Source organism: Agelaius tricolor, unplaced genomic scaffold (genome assembly GCF_023055355.1).
Source record: "Agelaius tricolor isolate 1412-34295 unplaced genomic scaffold, bAgeTri1.0.p SCAF_3, whole genome shotgun sequence".
Lineage (NCBI taxonomy): Eukaryota > Metazoa > Chordata > Aves > Passeriformes > Icteridae > Agelaius > Agelaius tricolor.
The window spans coordinates 45,148,396-45,174,667 of record NW_027269263.1 but is presented as its reverse complement, the minus strand read 5'-3'; the positions used below and the strand labels follow the sequence as shown (position 1 = coordinate 45,174,667).

Here is a 26,272-nt window from a genome sequence, read left to right as displayed (position 1 = left end):
TTTTAAGTGAACATTTATATTCATGATAACTTCTGGTAATATTAGGTGTTTTTTCATTTACAGCTAGGCTCTTTATTTAACTCTTATTTTTAGGAGTAGTGACAAACTCAAATTCTTTGAAGTTATTAAAGTATTTCAAAGGTCACATGCTTAATGCATTGTAAATCCACTGCTACTACTCTCAGTCCATAAGTGGAAGTGTATTGCCAAAAGAGGACACAGATTTCTGGCTACATTCAGGTAATGAAGGAAATTTTTGCTAACTCTGTGAACAGCATGTCATCAGCATCCTTGGGGCATGAACACGCTCAGACTCATTGCCACTTACAGCCAGAAAACATATTTAGACACAAAATAGGCCAGGTAGATTTTTAAAAAATTATTTTACCAGCTGATAAAAATTTTTTTTCTTTTTTTTTAACTTTTTTTTTAAACTTTTTTTATAACTTTGTCATATAGCTATCCTTGAAGTGCCATTCCTGTTTTTAACAGAAACATCACCTACTGCTGTCAGCTAACCCAATCTGCTCGCTTTGTATGAAAGCACACTCTGTGGCCAGATCCTAAACTGGCTTAAAATGATGTTGCTGCCTTGACTTCACAAAAATCGTGTTGTGAAGCTGAACCTAAGATGCCTACTTTGAAAGCTTCCCCCCTTGCCCTCTTTATCATTCTGAGGCTGAGGAAATAGAAATAGAAGGCACATTTCTCAGACTGAAGCTAGTTTTGTCTGTGCCTTTACAGAAGCTATAACCCTTCACAGGTTTAAAATATCTTGTCCAACAGATCAGCCTCCCTGATGTGACTGCCTCACCAAACCACCTTGTGGCACTGGCTTTATTTCCTCTGCTCTTGCAGTGCATGGGCTGGGGGGGGGTGCATATTTCTTTACAGTTTGTTGTCAAAATGAGGGAGGACTGAAACACACAAAAAACAGGGTAATAAGCAGTGCTGTCATCTGGTGGTGAAATTGTTACCACTTTTAATAAACTGACCGTGCTTTTCAACCAATAGCTTCTTTTCTTATTTTGAGGATGTTGATGTAGTCCCCTTGGCATACATTCATGAATATCTCATATTAGAACAAGGCAAACCCAGAAATTTTGTCCAAAATGACTAAACTTTTTAAACTTTATTTTTGTGGAAGAATAGCACACCAGAGGTAAGTTTACTTGTTCAGGCTTTGAAATTTTCTTCAGCTCGCACTGCAAAACCAGTGAAGTCCAAAGGAATGAGGAAGTAAGGACAAAAAGACATGCCCCTCCCTCAGACACATACTCAAAAGTGAATGTGCTGTTTTCTGCTCTTACAGTTTCACCACCAGTACTTTTCTACATTATAGTTGATGTCCATATCTTTACATACCAGGAAAATACACCTTTTAGATCTAGCTTCAAGGACTGTTTTGCTAGATGTAACTCAACAAGATAGATATTACTGCCATCACTAAATCTCAAAAGATACAGTCTGCTCAGCTGGGCAGCCAGAAAAAGTGTACAGCAAAGAATGACAAAATTTTTGTTACTTCATGATCTCTCCTTGTACATTTTAAGGCTGATTACTTTCTGAGTTCTCTTAACGTTTAAAGTGAGACAAAATTGAAAAAAATATTATAGCTGCAACATGAAAAAAATTAGAAATCGAAGAACAAACCAAAGTATTTTGAAATTATTGTTACACATAAATATAGCACACATACCAACTGCATTTCTCCAATGTCAGACCTATATTACAAACTTTACAGATGGAGAACAAAAAAGACTATATGGGTGTTTATAAAGCAATCATCTTTTGTCTTCCCTGAGTGCTTTCATTGGAACTTAAATGGTTAAAAATGCTGAAATTAAAATATAAGCTTTTGTGTCTGCAAGAATTTTCCGTATAGTCTATTAGCCTGTTATATATGAGTCCTATATTTTGGAGTAGATTTTTTTAGATGTATGACATTTACCAGAAAATCTTGAACTGTTGAATAAAATACATCATTCTGTTTACAGATTTTCCATGCTGCTATAACTGTAATATAACTGCTATTTCTATGGGTCTGTGCTAGCCATTGGAGTTGACAAATACAGGACTTTTAAAGTTGCTACTTTGTTTCTCCTGCTAGGACTGAACAACCCACACTGATGGAAACTCATTGACACTAACATTTTTAATTCAAAACGAGATGATTGTGCTTTCTATACTCAAAACTGATTGAATTTGGTTGTGGTATGATCTTCTCCATTTAATAGCAACTTAGTAACTGACCTAATTTGAATAACTTCTGGAGGCAAAGACAAGTAGTTAAATAAAGGTATCAGGACCTAGCTCTTCAAATGTAGCTCGCCATACAAAAAGTTTCTTCACATTCTTGAAATGCTCTAGTCATATTCACTGTCCTGTAATAACACCAACAATAAAGAGGAACTGGAACAGTAAAGATTTATTATATTCACAGATTTCATGAATCAGTGAGAGCACGGAGAGGGTCACAGTGCAGAGTCAAAGTAAGGATATTAGCCGCGGTTTCTTAATTTGATTGTGAGCCATTATTATGCTTGTGTGGCCTATTACCTGTAGTGGTTGGTTTCATTCACAGTTTAGATTTTCAGCTTAAATTCCAAGTTAAATCAAAGGGATGGTTTTGTAAAAATACTTCCTGTAGTTTGCTTTGCTTAACTTTATAAGATGTTTTTATAGTGCAATGTTAAAAACTTGATTCTTTTCTACCAGTGAAGACCACAAAGTCATGGAGACTCATTGTTATTTTAAAACATGACAAGCTGGCCTTAAGACCTTAGGGATCCTTTCTTCAGAAGTCAAGCTGGTGATGGATAAGGAGCCATCAGAGCTGTGTGTATCTTAACTGCAGGAGTTCAATTAAGAAGCCAAGAGTGTCTCAGGTACACGGGTGCAAATGGAAGTGCTCTCTTTGATAATGTCTCTGTAGTTGCTCAGTGCAGGTAGTTGGCTTCCCCCAACTCATTTCTGATTGCACAAGGAGGTTAGCAGAGGAATACCTGAAAGGACTGAGCTCCATCAATGTTCAGTGAGTGCTAGAGAATGCAACAATGGGGAAATGTTATCAAAATCCCAGTGCCTGCATGGGGATTTGTCAGGAAATGGTTAGCTGTAAGATCTAGTTTCTATTAGCCACAGCCCTGAGAGCTCTGCTGCCTTCCTCCTCCTGAGAGAAACACTGTTCTGCTGCCTATGCTGTGCAAAGAAAGTTTTCTTACCCAGCACTGATTTCTGAAAAGTCTGTTTGGCAGATTGTTTTGCTCCCACATTCCTCTTGCTTTTTGTAATACTTGGACGTGTGATGGAGAATTTCCAATTACTCCCACCCTACCCCACCTTTATCAGCTAGTTTTAGACATTGAGATACTAAAAGACACAAGAAGTAGTCATTGTTGAAGAGATGGTCTTTGTCAATGAACTTTTAAATGTTTCTTCTTCAGTCCCTTCACCCTTGAAAGAATATTCACAAGTTCCTGACGAATATGATGTCAAAGGCTAAATAAATGAAAAATGGTGCATTAGAGTCACATGAAATTTTTTTCTTAACTTGAAAGCTACTGTAAGGCATCAACAAAACACAGCTCTAAGTTTCCAGACTACATGTCTTTTGTATTCTTTCTTCATGCATATTAATGGGAAGGTCTCATCTAGTCAGATCAAAGTTCCTATAGGAAAAATATTCACATTTAAAAATTAATTACTGTGTTTAGCTTAAGTAATTAATTGGCATAATCACACATGCTTTTATAAACTAAACATTAAAGTGAACAGCTACAGTATTTGGTGATAGTCTTTGGGATAGAACAGAAGTGTATAATTCCTAAGTTAAATTGAATTTTCATTTTATTATTAAATAATTTTACTAATATTTTTCCCTCAAAAAGTTTAATAAAGAGAGCAGGAGAAACAAACAACTGATATTCATTTGTAAGAGATGTTAAAAAGGATTATTTCATAACTAAAAATGCTTTTTTTTCCTAACATTTAAAATACATTTGAAAGTCCTAAGATATGGAACAAAAATGGTCTGTGTTGTGACTGTGTTTCTTATCTTAAAATGGAATTAAAATTTCTGGGTAGTTACAGAACATTTTAATAATTAAGAGTGGATAATTAAATGCTTATTTTCTAGTACAGTGGCTGAAAAGAACATGAAGTCCCATCACTCATTTGCAGAGAGGTGTTGTGTTCAGGATTGATGATGAATGATGTAATCCTATTAGGGTGAAAAATTTTTCTTCAAAAGCTATTAAAAATACTGAAACAAAATAATATCCAGTATAAATGGCAAACTTCAGTGAAGTCTGCTGAGTTCTGTCCAGTATACTATGATCATCTTTAAGCATATTATTTTGTAGCAAATGTTTAAGCATTTTTTAAATCCAGAGTTAATTTATATCAAAAGTTGTCATTAAAATAGCCAGCTCTCAAGTCCAGAAGCCCATAAAATCTAAACACAGCAAGAGTTATTAGACTCCTCATTCTAATTCCTCTAAAATCATGGACTTTTGTATTGCATTCAGTAATTACCTTAGTACACAGCTTTGAGTTCAAGAATATGTTTGATAAAAGTACACCCTGGATTTGGATATTCTATCTCTCCCGGAAAGTCATCGATAGTTTGTTTGAAGAAAGCAGTAGTTAGAGCACTTCCTTTTGAGTACTTCACTGTTTATGCACACAATTTCTGCTATGTGTCACTTCAGTTTGTGGCTAGTGGCTCTTAACATGCTTTTTGTGCTAGCTTCCACATTCAGAATGTCCCATGAATTTCACAATTTTTTTTCACAAACTGACAACAAGAACATAACTGAGCTTCTTTAAGCTTTCATTGAAATATCCCTTTCTCAGTCTCCAATTACTTTCATAGTTCTTTTCTACATACTTTGTACTTTTCAACAGTGTTTCAAAAGTATTTAGGGTAGAAATATTTTTAGGCTTCCATTATTTATCTCGCCTGAGCCATAAAAAAAAAGCAGAGTAAAGCCAGGCCCCTATTCACTACCTTCTTTATGCCATTTTTCCTTTCTTCCTATAGCATCAGTGGGATGCTCCTGCTGAGTTGCTGGCTTGTTATGACCCCAGGTTCTTTACAGACTCATTGCTTGAGGTGTTTACTTCATTGTTGCATCCTGTATTTCTTCCTCCAGTACATGCAGATTCGTATCACTTCGACTGGGAACACTAGTCTAAAAATATTTATGCTTTTTAGTTTGTTTTATTTTTCATTAGTCCCAAATCACTGATGGTAAAAGGAGTAATACAAGAGTGAGCAGCCCCTCTTTCTAATGCCAAGCCTTTGCTGATCACTCTCTTATGCGTGCTCATCAGCCAATGCTTAATCCAGTTAAAACACGCTTTATTGATACTGTGCAGTGCTATATTTTTAATTAGAATATTGAGTGATACTAAGTCAAAAGGCACACAAAAGTTGAAGTGTATTATACCTACATCGTTACCTTTGGCAGCCTAACTTAAAATCTCATCAAAGAGCAGAAGTAGATTTGTTTGACAAGGCTTATTTTGCACAGAACTATGTTGACTAGCATTAATTATATTCCTATATTTTAATAATTTATTAATTGAATCTCTTTTCAGTTTTCCTATTATTTCTCTTGGGAATGATGTTGGGCTAAGCAGCCTGGGAATACAGATGTCATCTGCTTGCTCTTAGTGGAAGAGCATCTTTCTACACCTAGAAAGATGTAGCACTACTGCTTAATGGAATCAGTGGCATTGTTCATTCCTTCTTTAGGTCCCCTAAATAGCTACTTTTTCTTAAATTTGACATTCTATATATTCTTTTACTAGCAGAAGAAAAAATCCATCAGCAAATTGTGAAGTAAAACAGTTTATGTAATAAACTACTGAAAGTCTAGCTATGCCATTGTGCAACATATAAGAAAAGAAAGCAAACAATGTCAATATGGGAAAAGATGTTACACAACTGTACTGCAGTGTTACAACATGATGATGTGTGCTCAAATTAGACAGAGCAATTGAAGAAGTCTGAATATGCATCTGTAATTCTGAAAGGCTGTTATATTCTTGTTCCCAGAACTGGCTTGTCAGTGAGATATAAAATAGAAATAGGTACAGTCAGTTTCCTGTGCACTGGGATCTTTTTCTGGATTACAAAATCCATCTCAAAGTTTTCATTTCTGTTTTGGCTTTGTGGAAGTGGTGGAGTTATAATATTTGCATTTCTGTTGGAGGCTTTTGAGTCCCTTCATGCTTGAAGTTTCTGGTTCTGAGTAGACTTTAAATTCACCGTGTTCAGGAAAGCCAGATATTAAACCAAAGCAGTGCCTAGAAGGGAGTGGATAATCTATTAACTGCTAGGTTTTATGCTGTCCTTCATTCCTCAAATAATCTTAGATAATTAGCATTTACGGTACATTGCTAGAGCTGCTGCAGGGCAATGTCTGGGAGGAGAACCAGCCCTTCGTCTGCACAAATTCATCACCTTGCTACACTTTACAGATGTGCTATCAGGAGCACTTGGCAGGAAGGGCCAGGGAAGCCACTACACCATGGGCTAGAGCAGAGGTACCAGTAGAACAACACTAAGTCCTGGGCTGTGTCTGAGGTTTGTCTGAGTCAGGGTCTGGATCATTAGGTGGTCACTGAGTGCCCATCTTTTGCTAGCTATTAATAGAAATCAGGCATACCAACAAGCAAGGCCATCCATCTCACAAAACAATAGGATGGCAGAAAGGCATTTAATAGAAAATGGTCTGCTGAGAGCTCAAAGATCTGCTTTATCAAATCACACTGCTTAATTTTTGTCAGAGATGTGAATCCAGGTTCCAGAGATGTGCCAGATTATTGGATACACTGTCCTGAAAGCATTTCAGGGTCTTCCTTCATGCTTTACTGCTTTAAACAAAGGACTAAATATTCATTGACCCACAGAGACAAAAAAAAAGAAGGTAACCCTATATTCAGACTGTTGTGGCAGTAAAAAGTGCATCAGCATCAACATCTGAATCTTAAAATTCCACATAAACTCTGGTAAAATATTGTCACAGATTATGGGAATTCCGCAAAAGATTCTAAGGTGAAAAACTGGTCTCGTGGCACTGCTGGAGTATATCATATTAGGATTATTGGGAAAAAATTAAAAAATTCTTCTACTCTGGAAAATATTTTTTCTTTTTTTCTTTTTTTTTTTTTAAGAAGGATTGTGTTTTGTGGCTCTAAAACATGCCCATGATTAAGGTCTCTAAGCAGCTAAGTCTATGTTGATCTTGGTTATTTTACTTGTGAGATTACTTTATGTGGAACTGATCTTTCAGTCTTTTGCTTTTTTGCATTTATTTTACTGAACTTCTAACCTGACACCATGCTTTTTTCACCAGACTTGATAATGGTTATTTATATTTTCTATATGCAGACGATCAATTCAAATTTCCCTGTCTCTTTTTAGATTTCTTTTGCTTCTTCAGGTTCTCAGGGCCTTGTCCAGAAAAGTGTTGAAAATCTCCAAGGATGGAGATTCCACAGCCTCTCAGGGCAACTGTGTGTGCCAGTGCTTAAATGCTCCTTGTGCATCATTAAAAGGAAACTCAAAATCAGGTCAAAGTTTAACATTTGCGATTTTTGCAATACCTACTTAAAAGAGTTAAAGTCATCTGCAATATTCAGAAAATCTAAGTTGAAACTTACCTTCGTAGCACTGATAAAAGATATAAAAGAAGTCATTCAACATCCCAATGGAGGATAAATCAGTCATGCTTGGAATGAGACACTGGACTATCTGGTTTTATAAAATTATGAGAATTTGAGTTTTTACTCCTAGTTCACACATATTATATAGACAGTTCTAAAAATAAGTTCTACTTTTGAAGAACTTGACTTGAAATCTCAGTATTCCTTTCTCACAGTATGAATTTCCCCTCCCCCCCAGTCCACTTTTATTGTACATTAACAATATGATTTTAAAAATAGGTTTCCCATTCTGCTTTGTCTTTACATTGTGGTTTGAGTTTAAAAAGTGCTTTACTTTAGCAGTGAGTATTAAGAGTTATTTAGAATATATGAAGATGAAAATCAGGGCATAGATCTATTTTTAACCTCAAAGATTCTGCTTTGTAATGACTGTGACTGGCACAGTAAAGGGGTGGAGGGGTTTGCAAAACCACAGCAACATAGATCCTGTCAGCAAAGCTTTAGTTCTTTTTCTGCCTGTGTAAGTTCAGGACAGGATATAATCACTGAAAGATTATCACACTAAATAAGCACTTCTGAAAACTGTTTTTTACCTAATCAGCAGTTAGCTGAATGTCTTACACAGATCTTCCCTTTGCCCAGTGGGATGGCCCTGTGGTGGTTCACTAAGAAAACAGGATGCAGAGAGATTTTGGTCTCCCACTAGCAATCTGCAGCCCAGAGGAAAAAAAAAAACAAGCCATTGACTTTTCAGCAGTTTTCTTGTAGCAGATCTATAAAAATTCCTTATTAAAACACATTTAAAACACGGTAGTATAGATCTTGGACACTGCAATTTTCTTATGTTTCCCATTTAATTTGAAGGTATACAATATTCTTGATTTCATGCTTCAGGTAGGCCTGTAGAAATTCTAAGGCAGAAATTCCTTGCTTGTTACAAGGACTTCAACAGCTTCATTAAAGATAAAAAATTAGTAGGGGTGAAATGCAGTAAATGCGATTGTGGCCTGTGTGTTATCCAACTCCCATTTATGCCACATAAAGAATCTGTGTTTTCAAAGCTGTTGACTGCAGAGTACTGTGCTGCTGGAAAGATTTTCATCAGTTTAGGTACTGCAAGGCTCTGGGCAGTGTCACCCCGTGTGGATTCTGTCAGTGGGTGTAGAGTCCAGCAGAATCATGAATTGTCCATGAAAGCTTCTGAAAGAACAGCAGACACTGAGGGTGCAGAGAATCCTTGCTCCAGCCATCCAATGGGACATATTTGTTTTCCCTTAATATACTTGATTTTGCTCAAAAATAATATTATGGTTTAATTGGCATGCAATAGATTACATTGGATTGTCATTTAAGAAAATGCTTGAGTATCTAATTTTCATTATGATCTTAATTATGAAGGACTAACTAGATGCATAAGTATCTGAATTATTTATGATTTTACATGTATCCTTACACATGATAAATTAGAACTTTAACAGGGCATTACACACTTTCTAAAACTATCACAAAAATCTAAGTTAAGACAAATAATGATGTAAGTAAATCCCAAATATACATGAAATTTTTGCAACCTTATATATTATGCATATCTTCCTGACATAAATCAGGGGAAAATCCAAACAGTGTATTTAAGATCTTATACCAGTATTTTAATGGAATATTATTTAATAACTTTCGGGTTTGTTTACATCAAAGTAATTAATCTCATATTCATTACTGCATGGCTTAGTCTTTTTTATATGAATTTAGTTTAAAGAAATTAGCTTAAAGAAACATAATTAAAATTATACTGGAACAATTAAAATAAAGTAGGTACTGCAATATGTACAAAAACATGACTTCTTCAGATGAAAATTGCTTTTATGGCTATCTATCTCTGCTTATGTATTTTAGAGGAATCAAAAAGAAGTTTGCTTAAATGACTAAATATTTTTCAGAAAAAAGTCTTCAAAGTTTTCAAAGCAATTTTTGCTATTATTTAACAAATATTAATCATGCTTACAAAGGCCACTTGAGAAAAATTTATGATAAGACATTTGTTACCAGTCATGCCATAGGAAGAGAAGAGAGCCACAGGGCTGAACTGACAGTAAGGTTTGTGTATGAAGTGCTCCTCTGGTAGTTAAATTGCAGAAATGTGACATTGATCTGAAAGGGGAGCTGTGTGAAGTGGCAACTGTCAATCTCTACAATCAAAGGATGACCCAAATTCTTACTCAATCGGCCATTTTGGCATGATGACTCAGTTTATGAAGCTCAATCCACTAAAAAAGTGATCTGTCCTCAAGAGGCACTCCAAGAAGTCTGCACAGCTTGTGGATAGTGAACAGTAATTCAGAACTACAGCTTGGACTCTATTGCCAAACTACAGCAATGCCTCATTTTAGTGACTGTACTTATTACCAGGTGAGACAATTGAGGATTGAGGTGTGAATAAAGGTGTATTCCTGTTATTATTTAAAATTGGTTGGATGATATTTCTGTGTGCATTTATTTACTCTTTCATACACAAAAGAGTCAGTATTAATTTTAGGGTTCATATATGCATGTGGATTTGATTGCAGTGATCTCAAGAGAGATCACTTTTAACTGAAAAAAATGTGTAGCATATTTCTGGTCTTTTCTCAGGAACATGGTTATCTTTTCTAAATCTGTTTTTCTTCATAATTATTCAGAGTGTTTGTTCACCTGTGTAAGGGGAAAATGGTAAAGAAATAAAAAATATATGTGTAAAAGTGAAAAAAGTAATAATTCTATCCAAGTGTTATTAAAGCTGAATCTATTGATTTGAAATATTTTTAAGTGAGTATATGCATAAATCCTGATACTAACAACTTGAAACTTCAGCAATTATTTCTTTTCCTTCCCAGGTACAAACACACTTGGAAAATCAGTCTAGATACCACATACAGCAGAGCCAGAGGCACCAGGTGAAGCAGTACCTGACCCTCGACACCAAGCTGTCCAGCCAGGCGCTGTCGCACGCAGCGCAGCCGCTGGGGGTGGCCTCCATCCTGCGGGGCGGCCCCATGGCCCCCGCCAGCGCCGGGGACAGCCCGGTCACCAAGCTGCTGGCCCTCGGGGGCCAACACGAGAATGCGGTAGGAGAGAGCTGGGCAAAGAAAGAATGGGGAACTGGGCTCTGTCTACTGCTACAAAACTGTTGCATCACCCTCCTTGCACTACAAGTGGGCAAGACGAGACTTTCTTAACTTTCAAGGGGTTATGGCACTTGCTTTCTGTGTCCTTTTGAATTATGTGGGTTGTTCTCTCACGTGCCTGTGAGTAGCTTACTGCAGGATCAAGCTTTTAGACTGCTTCCAGATAAAATGTATTGTTGCATCTTTTTACATATACATCACATGTTGCTGTACATTTTCTGAATATGCACTTTGCAAAGAAAAACACCCTTTTTACAGATGGCAGTTGTTTCTGTCTGAAGGTATTAACCTAGCTGCATGAAAAATGTTAAATACAGATTACCTTCAATACATAACTGAAAAAAAATCACTTATTCATTTTTTCAGTTTGCTGCTATATTTTTATGTGGGTTATCTTGAGTAAATTGGCAAAGATATGCTAACTTTAGTGCCACCATTGATTTTAATAGAGGTTCAGCTATAATAACAATATCAGATTCTTAGCCAGTGTGAGATGTAGGTCATTATGGCTTTTAATACTTCAATAGATTTCAAAAGAGACTTTATTAGGTAAGAGAGGAATTCCTACAGAAATGAGAAATGGAGATGCTGTATCATGTCTTGGACTTTAATAGAACAGAAGAATCTTACAAATACACCATGACTCATTCCAGCATTTGGATGTAACATAGCTAAGCATGAGGGAGCCCATAAAGCTTCCTGGAGAGTTCATCTGGGGCCTCTCCATTCCTTCTGCATTGACAACTGACATTTTGAGTCAGGTGTATGGATTACTGGAGCGACTTTAAAATGCTATTTTAAATGGCCTTTGTGGACACCTATGTGACCACCTCCATGCTGGCAAAGTGCATTGTGTTGAAACTGTTCTCAGGCATTTGGGGTCTGATCAGGAGCATGCCCTGTACCACTTTCCACCCTGGTGGAGACTGGGAGGGTGATACCTGGCACTGGCAAGATCCTGGCAGCTTTGCAATGATTTGGATAAATCTCATCTCAAACTCAGGGGGATGGATTGCTGTCACAATGGGATTTCTTAATGTGGGTGTGCCCTGTGGTTAAGAGTTGACTATAGATATATTAGTAAATAATATCGAGCCAACACCCAGGTTGGTGCAGTAAACTGCTCTCCTTCATATTGCTTCATTGCCAGCATTTCTTGGTATCATTTTGGCCCTGATGGTGCTTTCCTAGATAAGTCTAGGCACAACTGCTGGCACAGTAGTTCTGTGTTCTCTGGTTTTAGAGAGGTAGAGGAATGCATGCATGAGTTGTGCTGGGCCATGTGGCCAAAACTTCTGTGTTGAAAGGTCCCATGTCTGTGTGATACTTTCATTGCACAGGACCATCTACAACTTCTTCAGCTTCCAAGAGCTGCAGATAACAGAGTTAAAAGTGACATGCTTATCATGGGATCTCTCCCAAAATTATATTGTGAATGGAACCAGACCGTAATCATCATTGAAAACTCATGTTGGACTTTGGCCTAGATGTATCTATAGGCCTTCAAAGTACTCATTATTTCATCCCAAGTAATTATTGAGCTGCCTCAGTAGTTTTTGGCCAGGTTAGATCAAAACAGAGACCAGAAGGCTGTCTGGAAAAGTATCCAGTGTACTGCTAAACAAAGAAACCTCTACCTGCCCAAGAGGGACACGTGTAACACCAAACCTGGAGTGACTCATACAGTTGCAGAACCACAGGCTCCTTTCAGTCTTCCTGCACCAATGCAGCAATGCACTGTGATCAAGATGACATTTGATCAAGATGATAGGTCACAGTTACAGCTTAACAATGCATTCCTGTCATCTGATCATGGTGCTGCAATAAGGGGTTAAATACAGGCATGGGCTGGTGTTTAAGAGAAAGATGTATCTTGCTAAACCACAACTGTTTTCACAAGAAGTAAAAAAATGTGAATATTGTATAGAAATGTTTGAATTATATTATTCAGAATTCAGAATTTGAGTTATTATTCAGAAGATATAAACTTCTGAAATTGTTTTGTTGCTGTAATAGATATTCAAGATGAATCCTCTGTATTTTAAAAATAACTTTTCTCCATTATTATTTGTACTGATTTGTCTTAAAATATTATTTTATCAGATGGAAGAAGTTATTGAAGACATAATCAATATGGAATCAAATTTTAATGATGAAGGGATAGGTTGTTCTGAAACTCCTTTACTAATGCAAAGAACTGTAAGTATTTTGTTGACCTTCATTTTGCTTTTTATACTAGAAAACTTCTTTGAGTGATTCAAGCACATCACAGTTCAGAGACTAAGGAATAGTATCAGTGGACTGTTCTTCTTTCTCTTCAGCTGATTGCATTTTTGTCAATAATTATTACAGAAAAGCGCACCAGTGTGGTGACACATAGTTGTTTTAACTGGTCTGAATAGCATTTGGGGATCTAGCCCAGCAAAATGCCTGGTTCATGACCCATTGGAGTTACTGATGTCTTTGCAGTGCTAAAAATAATGAGGATAAAAAGTCTCTGGACCCTAGAAGGCCATTTAAAGCCTTGCTTAAACATCCTTCTACCACAACTAAAAAAAAAGTTTAAACCCCCCCATGTAATAGTTTCTATGGTGCAGTGGTTTCTCCAGTATCTTATCCTGAAAGCAAGGCTCTAGTTCTGGATTTTCATACAGACAAGTTGCATTTAGTTGAATAATTTCAAGAACAAATAAGAGGAATGTTACGTCTTCACAAGAATTAATGTAAAAAACTTCAGTTTTATGATGTCTCTTTGTGGATAAATGTGAGAGGACTAACAAAGGCTATTTATGTTTCCATATATGTTACATATTTGAAGAGGAAGGATGGAGCTCTTCTGCACACAAATCCACAAAGAGTGTTATTATTTATGACAGTAATACATATCAATACCTGTAATCAATGCACTTTACAGAAGGATGTATGTTGTCCTTTCTACCCTAGCTGATGTCCAGAACTGTTTGTGCTCAGGGCTTTAAACTGTGCACCGGTAAAGGGGAGCTTCCCCCCGATGGAGGCAGGAGGATTGTCGGAGGCTTTGACAATCCACCAAGGGCACGTCACAAGGATAGGTGCTGGCTCTTTATCGCCCTCTGGGGGAACAGCTTTTTCCGGCTAAAAGAACTTCCCTAGCTCCAAAAATACCTCAAGAGACAAGATCGCTACTCTTCTGTGTTGCCCACTCTACAGTCCAGCATTAATGCCAATTAAAATTTTCATGAACACCTGCTATTTGCATGCCAGATACAGAACTATTGCAGCTGGACTGATTTACACATATGTCTGTACAGAACATAGCAAAGAAATGGTCCCTGGGGAGTGAATTAATATTTTGGCTCAAATTGATGTGAGGCAGGGGAGGATAATTTCTGGTATGATAGCGTGGGATGGTGATGAGAGGCATGAATTCTGGGTTTTGGGTTGAAGTCATACTCCCTTCAAAACCTTTTAAAATTGGATGATGTTAATCTGTCCTAATTCCAGGTTCATTAGCCTTTATCTTCAGCCTTGAAGGACATTTGTCTCTAAAATTTATTGAATACCGTACTCTTGATGAGGAAAAAAATCTGCAATGTCTTTTAGACCTTGATGGTATTGTACTTGCACAGATTTGGGACTCTTGAAGTGCCTCTGGGACAAGTATTTGGTATTTGGACTTTCATTTGTGCTGAGGAAATCAGCAGGCTGCTAGGTAAGCCAGGGAGTAGCACACATTTCCAAATTGCTCTGTTCAATACTGTGGCAAAATAAAGCCTGCCTTCAGCAAGGCAGGCAAACTGCACTGGTGTGAGGAAATGGAGTGGTGCCTCTGCTTCTGCTGTCTTCTCTTTCAGCACTGTGTGCTTTAAAAATATACAAACAAATTAGGCATATGGAGATGATCTCAGGCATTTAGCTCATGCCACTTGGTTTAAAGCCATCTTTCAAGCAAAAAACATCCTAAATCTGCCAGCAAAATTTTGGTCATTAGCTGTGCAATAGAGAAAGATACAGATGCAGGTAGAAAATGATTTTTTTATATCCAGTTTTTCATTATCATATTAAACATAATGAAATTTCTTTATCTGAGCCAAACATGTATGTATTACAAGAGCATTGGACTAGGAGGCATGATCAAGAATGAGAGAACATCTAATTTCCTTGAGATGTGCTGGGTTTGTGCTGTACTTCAGCAAGGACCCACAGTAGCTCTGACGTCTGCACAAGGTCCCTGCTGTGGTGGCTGACACAAACACAGAGTGAGATTACAGGGGAGACTGAGTTGCCTCTGTATCTGGCTGATTTTGGCTTTCTCTTTAAAATTCTCCAGCATAATTCCTAAGTATTTTTAGAATTTCTTTTTAGACTTTCCTTACTTGGGACTTGTCTTGATTTTGTAAACTGTGCAGAGTAATCTCTGAAATTCTGAAATGGACTGACTTGGTTTTCAGAATGTGGTAAAAGGCTCAAGTAATTTTTCAGCAAAATCTTTTCTTATAAAAGATAAATTCATGATGCCATTTTTCTGTCTCAGTGTTCTCAATTGCTTACTCAGTGGCTGAGTAACCTTTCCACTTTTTACAGTGCAACCTGTTGTGTGTTGCAGTGAACTAATGTTTACTTTAGTTAAGTGCACCCATGTACCATTTTAATGGCACATTAAATGAAGACATTGAATTCTGTGAGACCACTCGTGAATAATTGCTCAAAGGCTCATTGTCTGACCCTGAATTAATGAATTACAGTTATGCATTAGTAGAATCAGAGAAGTGAAAATAAGAACATTCCTCCATCTCTCATTAAAATAATTACAGCTTCTGAGGAGTGGATTATCTGGCTTGTGTTTGGACCCAAATTTACAGTTTCATGAAACTGTCTGGTTTTGGGTGGTTACATAAGAATTGCTTAAACTAAGGAATATTCTGGCTTTCTATTGCTCTTCAGAATACCCTAATGGCAGAAACCTACTTTTTATAACAATCTTTTATAAGTTCAGCTAAAATGTAAGACTAGTTTTCCCTACATGCAAGAGGCCTTGATTCCTTTGAAAGAATTTGTAAACCAAATTATATATTTGTTGATAAAGCATAACTGAAATAAAATCATAACTATTCTTATGAACTATCATGTAATGAAAACTGTTTGTTCATTATGGAGAAGGTAAGACTTAATTTAAAAAAGACACCATTGAAGATGGCATCAATTTAAAGTATTTTTTCCTTGTTGTAATAATTTCGTTTTATGAAATTTTAATTAACAGACAGCATAGTGTTTGTTTATTATAAGACAATATTTTTCTCTAAGTATATATTAGGAGCAGCAGGTTCGTTCCTGACCATAAAAGAATCATTAAAAAAATGAAACAACATATGAGTGAGTTTTAGAAGTAAAGAACTGTCATGTAGGTCAGATATGGTGACAGACATTTGAAAAATAAATACTTTTCATTTTTATCAGAAGTTCATTCTTATTCAAAATCCTTACAGTCTATTTACCATTCTGTAGTGAATTTAAAGTATATTAGTACTTCCAAATGTTCAGAACACAGGAAGTGTAGATGTTTAGGTCTGTTAATACAAAGCATATATCACACTATCATTAATAGTCTAGGGCAGGTACCAAAAAGCTCTGCTCTACATTGCTTTAATATCAGCAAAGAGAAAAAATTAAGAAACATATTAAAGCAAATGTTGAGAACATTAGTCACAGTGAAGAGAGGAAAGAGCAGAGTTAAAAATTAGGATCTCTGTGCTTTTCAAGGTGTAATTTAACAACATGGGATCTTATGAATCACTTCTTTGTACTAAATGTTGTTTTGCTTTGATAATATACATATACAGCCCTAGGACTCACCAGTAAACCCAGTAATCTAGCAACCACAGTGGAGATCTGTATGAAAATAGTTGGCAATTTACCAGTACTTTCATTCAGAAATAACTGTTGCAGTCCAAACAATCCCTGTACAACTGGGATAATGCTCTCTACTTGACATGCAGTCCACTAAAACTTATGGCAAAAGCATTAGGAGATTGACTGGCTTGCAATGAGAATGAAGTGAGAGGAAGTTTATGTTCTGCAATGGTATGGGCCTCTCTTGCACAGACTTGGGTGGCACCAGCAAGAAAAGTAATTTAATCTTGTGAATGTTTACAAGGATTCTAAGTTGACTTTTTTTTTCTGGTGCACAAAACTTGAGCTTTCAGCACTATTTTTGAAGAAGCCTGGGGTGAGAGGCTCTGTAGCAATTAGATGGCTGGGAATGAGAGCTAAGAAGTAGTTGCAGAGCAATGCTTCAGGCACTGCACTGCCATGAAATTGGATTTCAAAAAGCCACCAGGAGAGGCCCAGCTGCTGATATGTTGAATCAGTTCAGCTCCATGTTGCTGGAGTAGTCAATACTGAATGACTAAACTAAATGGAGCAGTTGATTTCAGATTGGAAGAAAATTGAAAGCTACTTCATGGAAAACCTTTTCATTCAATTTTTTTCCACATCCAGTACCAAATAAAGCCAGGAAAAAACTGTTTCCATGTTGATGCAGGAAGAAATTATTTACTGTGAAAGTGGTGAGACATTGGAATGGGTTGTCCAGGGAAGTTGTGAATGCCCCAACCCTGCAGTGTTCCAGGCCAGGCTTGATTAAGGCCTTGAGTAACCTGGTTTGGTGGGAGGTGTCCCTGCCCATGGCAGGGAGGGTGGTACCATATGGTTTTTAAGGTCCATAACAACCCATTAACTTTCTATGATACTATGATTTATTTGTAATATTTAAGAAATGTTTTTTTTTAACTATCCCCTTGAATGACCTTAGCAGCAAGAATGTCGAGAAAAGAATTAAACCAGTACCAGAGAAGGGAAGCCAAAGCACCTGGGCATGCTGGAAGCCAGGGGTTGTGTCAGCTGTGAGCTGGGGAAACAGCTGGGCTGGGGGAAGGTGGCAATACACTGTAAAGGTGGTGCCTTGCAATGGGCCACCTCTTCAGGGATCTTCTGATCACTGCTTCACTTTAATTTCATACACTCATAGTTCACTATTTTACCAAGACTGGGAGCTACTCTTTATTTCCAGTCTGCCTGGGAGTCAAGTCAGTGGGATTGCTTCACTTCTGCCACTCTTGCAGGAAAAGAGCTGGTGGAGAAAACCCTCAGTGACTGCATGGCTTACTTGTATTTGTTTTGCTCCATTGGCATTTGGAAAAAACCTTGTGTTGTACAGGTACGGAGTAGAAGTTAGATAAGGATAGGACAGATAGATGTTTTTCTTCTTTAATTTTTATGATTCTATTAACTGCAGCTGGTATAAAGTTCTGATTAAATCTGTTAACTCTGCATTTGATTTTAGGGAGACACTATTTATTAGTAAAAGCATGGTTCACTCTGCAAAATCTCACTGCTATTGCAAGGTCATTGAGGTCACAGTTTCTCATCATGACATTATTAATTTGTATTTGTATTAGTTATTTGTTAAATATGGATGGTGACCATCTGGATGGATTGCAAAAGCTGCTGTCTGTCCCATTCTCAGGAATCATACAGAAGGAAGAAATTCAAGTAGGTATAGTCCAAAGTGTTTTATTCAACAAGTGCTGCAATTATTCAGTCATGAAGTAAAGCCAGCTTTCCACTAGAGGTGCATATAGCATTGCTGATCTAGGCAGCCCCCTACTGCATAATCACGAGTACTTTTTTATTTTGTGAATACTGATGTAATTTGGCAACCCTTATAAATTGATAAAATCTGCTAAAGTTCAAAACCATTTTAGAGAAAGGGCCAGAGTAAACATTAACAACCTCATTTGCTTAGGTTGGCTAACTTGAAAAGGCTGCATAACATCAATGAAAATGCTTTGTCAATCACATTCTACACTAGATTAGTCTTAAAGTCCAAGGAAGAATCAAAGTTCACCTAAGTATATAAACTTCTGTCTAGCACTCTCTGGTATCATTTACATGTTTAACAAAAAAGAAAAATGAAGGAGAAGGAGCAGTCAGTAGCCATTAAGGAAATAATAGACGCCTCAAAAATAAAACTGGTGAGCAAATATTTTCTTTGTCTTCCTTCAATACTATAGAAGTGTTAGGTAGGAAATTGTGTCTTTCAGTTGCTTCAGTTGCAAAAAAACTAACTATGAAAAGCACAAATTCAGAACTCCTCAGGCCTGTTTCCTGCAGCTGGAAGTATCTTTTGTTATCACTGCCACTGCTGTTTTGAATGTCATGCGAATGTCAGATGAAGGCTTGCTTTTGCTATTTCACACAATTTAGTAGTTTGAGGTGGAAATGGGCAGTGTACAGCCCTCTTGCCTGCACAATTTACCTCATGCTGTAGAAAAGGTCTTCACAGAAAAGGACATACATTACTTTGGGTCAGGAGAAGAACTGTGATCTACTTTTACATAGCTGCAGCATTCAAAAGCTGTGCAAAATGACCAAAAAGCTCAGCTCTGTCTCTGGCACACTAACAGACCAATGCCTGCTAATCCTTCTCTATTTTGGGGGTAGAGCTCTGGCGAAAGGGAGCTAAAAGACTCAATTTTCATGCAACTGTAGTAAAGTTTCCATAACTCTGAAACTAAGAGAAATATTCTTTTTTTCTTCTCTGGTTTCCTCTTTCTAAAAGGTAATTTTCTTTTCTCTTCTCTGGCTTCCTCTTTCTAAAAGGTAAACAGACAGAAATGAAAGTATTATTCAAAAATATACAGTTGTTTGTATGTAAGTACCTTTTACAAACATGGTCTTTATTGCAGACCTTAACATTTGTTTAATAGCAGTAAGAGAAAAGGATAGTTAAAACAGGTTTCTAACTCTCCCTGTATTCATTCCTTATTAATTCCAAGCACCTGTGCAGCAGGGTCTGCCAGCAAATTCCTGCTGTTTGGGGCCACCAAGAAGATTTTGTTTTATCCCAAAGCCTCTGCTGCATCTTGTGTTGTTCTCTGTATACAGCAATGCAAGACTTGAAGTCCCTAGGACGTGGCAGGCCATAAAGAAGATTATATTTAGCTCACTGCTCTCTGCAGCATACAGGTTATGATGCCTTCTGGAGAGAAAGTTTATGAATTTCTGTCAATGGCATTTACATAGGTTGAATAAAAGACTTGTGAGCTCAGAGGCAACAATGGTGGCTACTTTGCTCTCCAGGTGCAGTCCAGCTTTTTACTGCAAGACAAAACTACCTTGTGGAAAACAAGGATTTCTTGTCCATTTTGATAAATACACTTCCAAAAGTACAACTTTAATAATCATCTTAGCACTTCCTTTTCCATCAGCCTAGGCCTTCAATGCCCTTTAATATGTGTGCAAAGTAGTTTATTAAGTAGCTATTTACACTATATTTAAATTTATATTTATACATATTTATACTTACACTAGAAATATGCATTTATGAATTTATCCGAAATCAAACACTACAGAAAAGATTTTCAACCAAAATGAAATTCTGCATGGTACACCCATGTGGAAACACTAGAACACAGAAACCTTACTGTAGTATGTCCAGAGACTTAGGTGTTAGATGACATCTCAGAGGACACAGTATAAAGCATAAAATATATAGAGGATATGATAGAAATAAATGTCTTTTTCACTCCTCCCTCAGCTTTATTTTTCCACTTTTTTGTGCTTTTCATTGCTTTTAGAGGGAGAATTTAAATGATTTGACATATGCATTTACATGCTGTAACCAACAAAATTGAAGTAAGGTGGAACCAGGAATTGGTGCATTAGCTGGTGTTACTTGTGAAACAACAGTAAAATAGCTAACAGATCTATAATTTAATTGGCATCTTTTGTTTTCAGAACCTGGGGTTTAGTGGGCAGTACTCTTGTGAATTGATTTCCAGCTGCAAGCTGGATGATGACATTATCACAGCATCACTTAACTTCTGGACTGTGTCTGTTAATTTTGTGATCAGAAAAGTAAGAAAGAGCTAAAAACATACAATTAAAAGGTAGTAATTGAAAGGGCATGTATGTCATACAAAAGGTTGATTCTCCAGAAAATTCCTTTGCTTGGTCATATTTGATCAGACATTTATCTAGACAATGGACTTCTAAGTATATGACCAGGGCAGAAATGTACTATGACTGGAATATGAAGAGAGTTCATTTTTCTCTGATGAATAATGAACCACCTTGATGATCATTATTGGATGATAAAAAATGAACCAGTTTTCATGCATAATATATAATATCTGATATAATATATCTGAACATTAAGTCCCTGGTTGAGGATTGTGTAATTATGAAACATGTTAAAGATAAATATAGAAGGGGATACAATTTTTTCAGATGAAAACAAATCTGAGAAGAATAGTATTTTCTGCTAGTCTCTTTGCATAATAAAAAGAGAAACTGGAGTATTTTTTAATTGTTATTGCTGAAGACCATTTGTACTCAAATATAAGTGTTTTATTGCAATTGCAAAAGAACCAAGAATATTTAGCTGTAAATGGAATCTTCTAGATTCTGAGAACAGTACACTACAACTTCTTTGGCAATTGATAGTGCAAACACATCCTTACAAATAAAAAGGATAGCACAGCTTATGTTCAACTTTCTTCAAGCAGCACAGCAATTGAGAAAGGAAGCTGAACACTAGTCTTTCCAGCACAGTACTTGTATTGACAAGATTATGCATCCTGTCTGCAATACATTTGAAAAGATGAAAAGTCACAATTTATTAAAACACACATTGAAGATGCAAGAACTGCCCCAGTTTTCCCCTTGTCAAAACCTGCAAATACCCATTACACCAGGTATTGTTATTTAGAAAATGAATTTGTTAATATGTGTTAATATACATTTATTGATCAACTCACTAATTGGTCAAATCCAGTGCATATTTTGAGGTCAATCTGTGAACCTGAGAGATTGAAAAAGGGTTTTGTTTACCTGTCATGAATAAATTGTAAAGGTATGACAAGCAATCAACTGTGTTTTTATGTTTGGTACCCCAGTACCACAAACACAAACTTTTATGGCAAATGAACTGTGGACACAATTTAATATTGAAATTTTTGTATTTGGGATGCATGTATGGGATAATAATGTAAATATTGTGCAAAATTCCTACTTTTGTGGGTTCTTTTTTCCTTTAATTAAAATGACTAAGCAAGAAACACATTGAAATAGATGGGTGCTACATTTTTTGTGGCTAAGAAGAAGTAGCCTCATTTTACAAAACTGTTCCTTGAAGTGTCGCTATCAATTAAGCTCGTGAAAACATGATTTAAGTGGGATATATTTAGGGGTGGGAAATGATAAAATGTTGCACTAATCTTTTGTTTTAGATGCAGTCTGAGTGAGTACCAATTTTTTCCAAGAACCAAAACAAATTTTCTCTTGCAGATACAGTACTCAACCTTTCAGGTTAGGCAGCTACATAGTGTCTCTCTCCTTGTGACAAGTAAAGCCACATGTGTAGTGGTTCCCTGTTAGGTTTGCCGAGTCTGCAGGTGCAGTACAGGCGATCTGACCATGTGTAAAAGGGTGAATGATCCTCAGAATGCTCTGCACAGCACAGCAGCTTCTGTGGAAACGGGCCACACACTGCTACTGCAGGAAACAGGCACTCTTGGTGGGTTGTTTGTCTGCAGTTATTAACCCTGGAAAAAAGGATAGCAAAGGAAGATCCTGCTAGCAGGACTATTCCTGCAACTTGCTTCCCACTTGCCTCTTTTCATGAGCGCTTCTGATCCAAGCAGAATGAAGATGTGTGGTAGAGGCAGTCTGGTCATGATCTCTATCTTCTCTGGGGACATTCTGACCTTTCTAATCACACTTGGGCTTGTGAGAGTGACTGTGAGGAAGTGAGCCCCTTGGAGAAATGGCAGCAGTATAACAAGACAGGCTATCCTGTTGTCTGTTTGCAGGTTCCTCAAGGGAAAACAGGCTGGCTGATGAACTGTTTTGACCTGCCAGGACAGTCCAGATACCTTTGATGAAGAGCTCTTGATGTCCTAGGGTTTGGCCATTTTAGACAACTAGAACACGTCAGGTGTCTGCTTTTTAAAGATAAACACACCCTCCTTCATCCCTGAGTAGTGACATCCTCTGGGTATATGGAGAGCTGTTTCCTACTGGAATTAATATTTTTTAGCTAGTCCTGCATATCCAAGGTTTGCTGTTGACAACCTTGTGTGTGAACACATTTTAGTAAAATGCAGTATAAGTTATTTAGAAAGTAACTGAACAGAATTCCTTTCAGGCTAAGGAGCAAGCTAAAGAGACAATAAAGTTTTTCTTTTTAAATAAAAAATATATTAATGAAGTGCACCAATAACCAATCCTTGATCTCAGTTTACCTAATATTTTCATAAGTGATCTTGGAACAAAAAGATACATTTATGCTGATGAAATTTACTGAGGTACCAAAAGTAAAAATATTGCCAATACAAAGAAGGATGAGGATATCATAGAGGAAGAATTATATGACTGTGATGACAGAATGGTCTAAATGGAAGAAATGTAATAGTACTGAGTGGAAGGTCATTCATTTAAATACTAATAACAGGAATGTCTGCAGTAAGCTGACAACTCATTAACTGGAGATGACAGAAAAAGATCTGGCTACATTAGTTGTTCAGGGGATAGTATAAGCCATCAAAATGATGGGACTGCATAAAGGAGATAAATATGATCTTAGTATCCATCATGAGACTGATTTCCAAGAGACATGAGGAAATATCCAGTGAGGGATTCACTGGGCACGAAACTCTTTGAATGCAATAGGCAAAAAAAGGTGTCCAGCTTTCAGAAAAACTAATTCAAAGCAGAAAAGGTAGAGAGATGCTCCTGTTAGAACATATCATTGCATGGGAAGGCTGCCTGAAGAATCATGGCCTGTCCCATTTAGCAAAGCAAAGTCTCAAGGGAGCTATGTTCACTCCCAGTAGTCACCTGGGGGAGGGGACACATTAAACAATGGCATATGTCTTAAAGGAACACAAAACAAAATAAAATTTGTCTACAAATGGAAATAAAAAGATAAGATTTTTAACAATAATTTGCGATCAGTCAACTTTTTAAACATACTCCAAATAAAAATATTGGGGATGTGAAACCTAATTGATTTTAGACAGAGCATTATTGGCTCATGAACTAGATTTTGTAATGATATGTTAAATGAACTCAATGTCCAGGAAATGCTTTTAAGTCCAAGACATGGACCAAAATGGACATTACCATTTTCAGCAGAATTCTCAAATTAAGAAAATTCTAGCTTTGGAAAAGGGTTGGGCTGTTATTTTCTAGCTGTGCAACACTGACTGTGATACAACCATGATCCTTACAGACTTGAATTTTACAGTAAGGCAAACATATTGTGCAAAGATTAGCCAAAATTGAAAAATACTTGAATAATAGGTGATCATGCAAATGAACACTGTTGTGACATAGATCTGTTCAGGGACTAGAAGTCACTTGGCATAGACAACCTGTATTGATATATTTTATTGCTGCATTCAAAATCCTTCTCTTGGAAAATATGGAAATGCTAAGTCTTCCTTAAAATTACATGATATTTACCAACAGCTATCATGATATAAGATTTGGAATACCACATAATTCCATTTCATAAGGCAATGTCTTTCACTTAATGTTTTCCTTTATAAACCCACCCCAAACTTGGTATTAGAGACTGCAAATTGTGATCAAAGCTGTCCATTGCTAGTCATCCATGCTGTTAATAAACCTTTAGTATTTGCTACACAATCCTGCCTGCACAGCAGTTCAGACCCAAGTGTTGAACATAGCAATGTTTTCTCGATGAGACCTCCATAGGACTTCCCCTGGACACTGTCAGCAAGCACAAGGTCACAGGCCCCTGTGAGGTGTATTCACTCAGGTAGTCCAGCTGAAGTTTGCTTTTATAATTGGTCTAAGCTTCAAAGTTGAGTATCTTTCAGGACTGAGCCCCATAAATGGAAATTCTCATGTTCCAGTCTTTGCACACAGGCATTGAAGATCCCATGACACTTTATACAAAAGGAAGAATGTTAACCCCAGTGTCCTTGCCAAATGCTAACTTCGTTAATTACAGGCTGCTTTCTTCAATGCTCCTTGCAGTTTTAATTAGAAACTGTATTATTCTCTATACTACATTGTCACTGGTTATTCCCAGTTAACCATTTGCTGGGCTAAAGGCTGTTGATCTTGTGTCCAAAGCTGGCTGTATTTCAGAAGTGGGAAAGATGGCATATTATATTCTACCATTTTTAATATTTATGTTCTCATTCCTTACAAGCCGCTTGCATTTAAATTCCTTGAAACATATACATAAATATAAGTATCATGAATGCAAAATATAAGTATCATGAATGCAAGGTTTGGAAATTATGTGACTTACAAGGACTTCTCAGAAAAACACAGGTGTGAACCAATATGACACCTGCAAGATAAATGATTTGCTGGTACCTAGGAATTTTCATACTGTGTTTCCACATCTAAATTGAAAAAACCAATATGCTTCTGATATGGTGGAATCAGCTGGATTTTTAAAGTATTTTGGGATTCATCAAGTTTCACAGTGCTGTAGAATTGTAAGATCATCATTGTACACATATTGTATAATTGTGCCATTTTAAGTGATTTGTACCTTTAGTAGCATTGTGTTGAATTTTTGCGAAATTATGTGTGTATATGCATATAAACTTATCTTTTAATGTAGGCCTGGAGGCTATTTGATGCCTCAGTACTGCAAAAGCTTTCCTTGCTTAAACACTAGAAGCAATATATTGCATTATGATATATGGAATTTTGGTACACATCCAAACAGCTGGACATATTTTGACTCACAATTTCTATAACATATTGTGCTATATATTTTGATTTTATAATTTGAAAATTAGTTGCTTACAGATGTCTACATTTCTAAAAGAACTTCCTGTTTTGTCAGACAAAAAGTATGTTTCCTCATGTTGTATCAAAATCAGCCAATTTTTACTGTAAGACTGCTCTCAGTGTGTAGTAACATTAGCAAAGAAATTCCTTGGAACTTTCTATACTTGATATCAATGCAGAGCAAATTCAGGTAGACAGTTTCAACAAAATACTTTGACACATTTTTTAACTGTATATTATAAAAGTCTCTGGTAATCAGAAAATGTATTAATTTTAAAGGAAGTCTTTCTTATGTGATTTTTAAAGTAAAAGTTTATTTGGAGATTTTCACATTAGGAGCCCAGTGAGATTTCCTGAGAAGGTACATATGGGAGACCTGCAACATTCACCCCAAACTTTCTTCAGAGTCAAGAATAAGAGACAGAGATCATTCAGTCCATTTTGACACACTGTTTTGGTGTCCAAAACAGGTTATATTTATCAATCTCTATTTCTTCTCCTGATCCAGAATCCCAACACTGAGAATTATTCCTTGCACACTAATTCATAGCAGATTTTTTGTGTTGACTATGAATGAGTGTGCGAAAGGGAGACCACCAGTGGCCATATTGACA

General features: G+C 36.7%; 1 protein-coding gene across 1 annotated transcript in view; it reads left to right on the top strand.

Moving 5' to 3' along the window:
• The window catches only part of TFEC (transcription factor EC), a 65,104-nt gene that overhangs the window by 15,933 nt on the left and 22,899 nt on the right, over positions 1 to 26,272 (top strand). Inside the window, exons 2-3 of the mRNA XM_071423687.1 lie at positions 10,548 to 10,778; positions 12,942 to 13,037. Coding sequence (XP_071279788.1) covers positions 10,707 to 10,778; positions 12,942 to 13,037 — 168 coding nt within the window. The 5' untranslated portion in view covers positions 10,548 to 10,706. The remainder of the gene's footprint in view (positions 1 to 10,547; positions 10,779 to 12,941; positions 13,038 to 26,272) is intronic.